The sequence below is a fragment of the Capsicum annuum genome, chromosome 5 (assembly GCF_002878395.1).
Source record: "Capsicum annuum cultivar UCD-10X-F1 chromosome 5, UCD10Xv1.1, whole genome shotgun sequence".
Lineage (NCBI taxonomy): Eukaryota > Viridiplantae > Streptophyta > Magnoliopsida > Solanales > Solanaceae > Capsicum > Capsicum annuum.
In genome coordinates, this window is record NC_061115.1 from 30172677 (window position 1) to 30179531 (window position 6855).

A 6855-nucleotide genomic window follows, 5' to 3' on the forward strand; every position below is an offset into this window, starting at 1 on the left:
CAGTCCTTGTAACTATGTAATCTTATGCTGATGCGGAAAATCTTTGTTCACCTATAATTCTTGTTATATGATAAACTCTCCGGTTATTGATAATAATTCTTTGCATATGATCTCGGGTAAGTCTTGCGCATCTTTTGTATTGATACAACTTATAGATTTCCCTTGGATTGTCAATCTTTGGATAATCTCGAGCATTATTGGACGTTGGATACTAGGTGACTTATAGATGTCCTTTGAATTTCTAGCCCTTAAGTAATTGTGCACATTATTCGACCTTGGATAAGAGATGACTTACAGATATCCCTCCAACCGCTAGTTCTCAGGTATTCCTGCACATCATCTGACCTTAGATAAATATGACTTATAGATATCTCTCAAATTGGTAGTCTTTGGGTAATCCTCCACATAAACAATCTTGGATATAACACGGCTTATAGATAACCATTGGACTTATCAATTTGATAATCTCGCATATTCTCCGATAAGGATTAAGTTGCGACTTATGAATAACCTTTGGACTATTAATTTTTGGGTAACCTTCCACACTATCTGGTTAGGATGTTTTTGCGGCTTATGGATAACCTATGGGTTATCCACTCAGAGGTAATCTTCCACACTATTCTATTTCAAATAATATGACTTATAGATGATCCTCAAATTATTAATTTCAAGAAAATCTCATATGTCATTCGCTTTCAGATAGAGACTTATAGATGCGTGTCAACAGATATTAGATGTTGATGATATCCTCGACTCCAACATATTCTATATCATGTGTCCACAAATATTAGATGTTGATGATATCCTTGACACCAACATATGCTATCTTGAATATCAATAGATATTAGATACTAAAGATATCCTCGATGCTAGTATATCTTATCTCGCATGTCAACAAATATTAGATGTTGATGTTATCCTCGATGCCAGCATATGATGAACATGTCAATAAATATTAGATGTTGATGAAATATTCAATGCTAGTGTATGTTGTCTCGCGTGTAAGCAAACATTAGATACTGATGATATCCTCGATTCCAACATATGATATCTCGCGTGTCAACAGATATTAAATGTAGATGATATCCTCGATGCCAGCATATGCTATCTCGCATGTTAACAGATATTAGATGCTGATGATATCCTCGATGCTAGCATATGATATGTCATGTGTTAACAAATATTAGATACTGATGATATCCTCAATACCAGCATATGCTATCTCTCGTTTCAATAGATATTAGATGTAATGGCCCTCTCGGCAATGATATAAAATGGCTCTTTCATCAATGATATAAAATGGCTCTCTCGACAATGATATGATATAAAATAGCCCTCTTGGCATTGAAGATGATTTCTCCTGAGTCCGTTTTTCTGCATTCTTTCTTTATGTGTATGCCTATACTCAAGGTAGACAGTCAGTAGACACAAAGCCGCTTTCATCAGTGACTATTTTTTTTAGAAAAATTATAAGTACAATATTTATAAAGAAGATAAGATGCCTTTGTTTGTCCTTCATGGTCTCAAGCGATGAGATAGATAATTCAAAAGGTCTTCGATAAATGGGTATTAACCCATCTTTGGGGCTACTCAAAAATATGTTCTTGAGCATCATATTCTCTGGTGTGGCTCCCAACTTGCTTGGGGATTTTTTAAAAATATTTCCACCTTTGTGTATTGATCCTTGCATCCATAGAAAAATAGTTAGTTTTGAATGAAATTACTCCGTGTTGACGTCCTTCAATCCTTGGTTTGATCCTCGCCATCTTTTGAGTGCTTCATCATGTTGGTACCTCCACCTTGACTCGCTGTTTCAATAGATGCCTAGGTAATTACTGGGTAAAAAGATTTGAATAGATTTTTGAAAGTAGTCTTAATTTTTAGAAAATAGTTTCGAAAGTTTCTGTAAAAGCTTTAGAAAATCTCTGCCAGTCATGTCATGTACTAGCTCAACGAACGTCTTTATCTTGGTTCTGACTATGTCTGATGTTTGACAAAGGATTACTAGGGATTAGCATCATTGAGTCTCTCTATTAGAAGTTCTATCATAGTCGGAGATTTAGTCTACCTAGACTTTACCACAGCTGGTGATTTTCAAAACTTGACTTTGACCTTTGGTGCTGGGGGATTTGAAATATATTCTAATATATTAGTGGAAATTTTAAGGACCTCCTTAAAATTTCTGGCCAATTTAAAAGTTGTTTGAGATGAACTCAGCTCAAGCGGATCCAAAATCTTTGTTAGCTTTCATTCTCTTTGTTGGATGATGATCCTCCTCTTGTGAATTTTTGAGATTTGTTCTCAAAAATTTTGCCTAGTTTCCATTTCCTGGGGTGGTATGATCAAGCTAGTTGGGGTACCTATGTATCATTTTGAAGCAGGAATCAGGTCAAACGTAGTTTCGGACTATGCTAGGGGTATATAGAAAAATCTAAAAGGTTGACAGAAGCCGACATAGGCCATTTACGTATCTCTTTCTTGGGAATTCAGGTCAAACGTAGTTCATACATAAAAGGAAAGGATAATTCTCCTAAGGGGGTTGACCGAAGCCGACATAGGTCCCCTACATATCCCTTTCTTGAGAATTCAGGTCAAACGTGGTTCGTACATAAAGGATCGGGGTTCTAGGAACTTACACATCATAAATCAATTACTACTATAAAGGCAAGTACAAATAAACCAAGGAAACCAAAAAACAAAATGTCCTTCAAACATAGTATCTCTTTGCAGCATCAAAATTGATTGGTTTGGTCCACTCTTGACCATCCATCTCAAATAGAATCAGAGCTCCTCCGAATAGTACCTTGCAAACTATATATGGCCCTTGCCAATTCAGAGCGAACTTGCATTTGTACTCTTTTTGGTGGGGGAATATTAACTTGAGAACCAATTGCCTGACTTCAAATATTTGAGTTTGTACTTTCTTGTTGAAGGTACGAACCATTCTATGTTGGTACAACTGTCCATGACACACGAAAACCATTCTCTTTTCATCAATCAACATGAGTTGCTCATAGCGATCGTGAACCCATTCTTCGTTACTTAGTCCAGCTTCTTGAATAATCCTCAAGGAAGATATTTTAACCTTGGAAAGTATCACAACTTCATTCCCATAAACAAGTAGATAAGGAGTTTCCCCCGTGGAGGTTCGAACTATTATATGATACCTTAGCAAAGCATAAGGCAACATCTCATACCATGATCTATCATTTTCAATCATCTTTCTCAAGATTTTCTTGATGTTCTTATTGGCGGGTTCCACAGCTTCATTCATCTGTGGACGATATGAGATCAAGTTGCGATAAATGATTTTGAACGGATCATAAATCTCATTCATCAAGTGACTGTTCAAGTTTTCCTTGTTATCTGTAATGATCGATTCGGGCACTCCAAATCAGTAAATCAAGTTATTCTTAAGAAAATATACAATCACTTTCTTGGTGACGGCTCTATATGAAACAACTTTGACCTACTTAGTAAAGTAATCAATAGCAACCAAAATAAATCTATTCCCATTTAATGCCATTGGCTCTATTGGCCCGATAACATCCATACCCTAAGTAGAGGTATTCGGATCAAATCTCCGTGTATCTGACATTTTGGGCACTTCTGCACATACTTGCTACAATTATTTTACATAGTCATCCAGAAGTAACCAGTTCTCAGGAACTTTCTAACAAGGGCAAACCATTCATGTAGGGCCTGCAAAATCCAATGTGCACTTCCTTTATTAATTTATTGGCTTCCGCAGTGTCAACATATCTTAAGAATCCTAAGCCTGGAGTCCTCCTAAAAAAGATTCCCCCCTTGTAAAATAATTCTTTGCCAAATGCCGAATTGTCTTCTTCTGACTGTTGCTGACCTCTTCAGGATATATTCCAGATTCTAAATACCTTTTAATACCATAGTACCATGGCTTTACATTAGGCTCCTCTTCAACGTGTGTACAATGCACGGGTTGCTCCTTCAATCTTATTTCCAAAGGATCAACGTAACTCTGATCTGGTCATTAAATCATGGAGGATATAGTGGCAAAAGCATCAGTAAACTCATTCTGTATCCTTAGGATATATTTGAAATTAACTTCCTTGAATATTTGACATAATTCCTGCACCAGCTCCACACAAGGAGTAATTTTGGAGTTTTTTACCACCCATTCTCCCCGTACCTGGTGAATTAACTAGTCTGAGTCTCCGATGACTAGAAATTCATGAACACCCATATCAAGTGCCAATTTGAGACCTAAGATGCAAGCCTTATATTCGGCCATGTTCTTGGTGCACAGGAAACGCAACTTAGCAGTCACTGGATAGTGTTGGCCTATTTTTGACACCAAAACTGCTCCAATTCCTAATCCATTGAAATTGACTACCCCATCAAAGAATAGCCTTTATCCGAGGTAAATTTTTGCAATGTCTTCTCCCACGAATAAAATCTCCTCATCTAGAAAGTAAGTTTGAAGTTGCTCATATTCATCATCAACCGGATTCTCTGCTAAATGATCAGCTAAGGCTTGCCACTTGATTACCTTTTGAGTTACATACACAATGTCGAACTCACTCAGTAACATTTGCCACTTAGCTAACTTTCCTGTAGGCATGACTTTCTGGAAAATATACTTCAATGGATCCATTCTCAAAATGAGATAAATTATGTATGAGGATAGATAATGCCTCAACGTTTTGGGCAGCCCAGGTCAAAGCATAACACATCCTTTCTACAAGAGTGTAACGAGCCTCGTACTACATAAAATTTTTACTCAAGTAGTAGATGGCTTTCTCTTTCTTACCGATCTCATCATGTTGCTCGAGGACACATCTAAAAGCATTTTCTGAGACTGATAGGTAAAGCAACAACGAACTTTCTTCCCTTGGTGGAACTAAAATAGGCGGCGTGGATAAATATTCCTTCATTCAGTCAAAGCTTTCTGACATTCTTCTATCCACTCATTCAATGCATTTTTTTTCAACATCCTGAAAATTGGTTCACAGATGACTGTTGACTGGAAAATGAACCTGCTAATGTAATTCAAATAGCCTAGGAAACTTATAACTTCTTTCTTGGTCCTTGGCAGTGACAAATCTTGAATTGTTTTGATTTTGGACGGGTCTAGTTCGATGCCCCTTCTGCTAACTACGAACCCTAGTAACTTCTCAGCTGGCACACCAAAAGCACACTTAGTGGGATTCAACTTCGAATTGTACTTTCTCAATTTGTTAAAGAATTTTTCCACCTAAGTCAGATGATCCAAACTCTTGCAGTATTTGATAATTACATCATCTACATACACGTCAATCTTTTTATGAATCATATCATGAAAAATCATCATCATAGCCCTTATGTATGTTGCACCCGTATTCTTAAGACCAAACGCCATTACCCTGTAATGATAAACACCACAGGTCATGATGAAAGCTATGTTTTATGCATCTTCACCATCCATCAATATCTGATGATACCCAGCAAAATAATCCACATGAGACTATATTTTATGCTTCGCACAATTATCGATAAGGGTGTGGATGTTGGCTAGCTGAAAATTATCTTTAGGAATGGCTCTATTCAAATCTCTATAGTCAACACAAATTCGAATTTTACCGTCTTTCTTTGGCACTGGGATGATGTTGGCTAGCCATGTCGTATATTTTGTGACCGCCACAGCCTTAGACTAAATTTTTCTCATCACTTCTTCCTTGATCTTCAAACTTAAATCTGGCTTGAATTTCCATATTTTTTGCTTAACTGGATCAAACACGGGATTGATTGGTAACTTATGCGATGTGATGTTAGTGCTTAATCCTGGTATATCATCGTAGGACTAAGAAAATATGTCAATGTACTCCCATAACAAGTGAATGAGCTCTCTTTTTTGTGCTTCTAATAAGTGGACACTGACATTTGTTTCTTTGATTTCATTATGATCACCTAGGTTGACTGTTTCAATTTTCTCTAGGTTGGGCTTTTCTTGATTCTCAAACTTATCTATATCTTTCACTAACCATTCGTCATTTTCTTTCTTCTAATCATCAGTATTCCCCTTATTTTGTTTGTCTAAGCTTTGACATGACATGACATTGGCCCATGCCTTTTTGAAAGTAGTAAAACATGAAAAGAAAATTTGAGTCATAAAAGGGTGGATCACGGGGCCTCCTCCGAATCATCATCAATTTTTTAAAACTACTAGTTATTGTCCTTTTATCTACCACGATGGGTGATAGGTTATGAGTGAAGTGGAGATCCAGTTTTGCAAAGCCTCTCCTGGTGAAACTTTCTTCACCCTACTGAACTTGGAGAGATTTTCTAGTACATCATTGCATCCCTCAAACAGATTTCCTATCCCATCTCCAAGACCATCATGATTCTATATCTCACACATGGGAAATGAATGGTATAGGAGTGGTAAGGGCCTAGGTAGACTCGTCTTTGCTTATCCTCAAACTCATCCTCCTCTGCCTATTGATATCCTAACCCTTACTTAGATGCTTTCTCTGAGACCATAATAGGCTCAATAATTCCTTCCAGATTCTTACCCAAACCCCAACTAGGCTTGAACCATTTCTCCATTTCACAGTCGCAATCATTTTACAGACAGAAGGCATTAGAACTTTGGGCGTCAGATCCTTCTCCACAAGACTTACGATTTCCACTGTATAAAAACTACTAGCCTTTGAGATATCTTCAATCACTGGCATATAACCATTGGGATAATTCTCATGGCTTCCTTCTCCTTGGATGACTATTTCATGATCCTCCCAAATGAACTTCAATAACTGATGAAAGGATGATGAAACTGCCTTTGCACCATGTATCCATGGTCTTACCAAGAGCAGGTTATAACTAGGATGAATATCCATA

General features: G+C 37.1%; 1 protein-coding gene across 1 annotated transcript; it reads right to left on the bottom strand.

The window, feature by feature from the left end:
- Window positions 1-2707: 2707 nt before the first annotated feature.
- LOC124898463 lies at window positions 2708-3220 on the bottom strand. Its single transcript, XM_047412109.1, has one exon. The coding sequence runs from the start codon at window positions 3218-3220 to the stop codon at window positions 2708-2710; it is 513 nt and encodes a 170-aa protein (XP_047268065.1).
- Between the last annotated feature and the right edge of the window lie 3635 nt (window positions 3221-6855).

Coding starts and splice junctions, on each gene's coding strand:
- LOC124898463 (XM_047412109.1), bottom strand. CDS start 3,220: ATGATTGAAAATGATAGATCATGGTATGAGATGTTGCCTTATGCTTTG.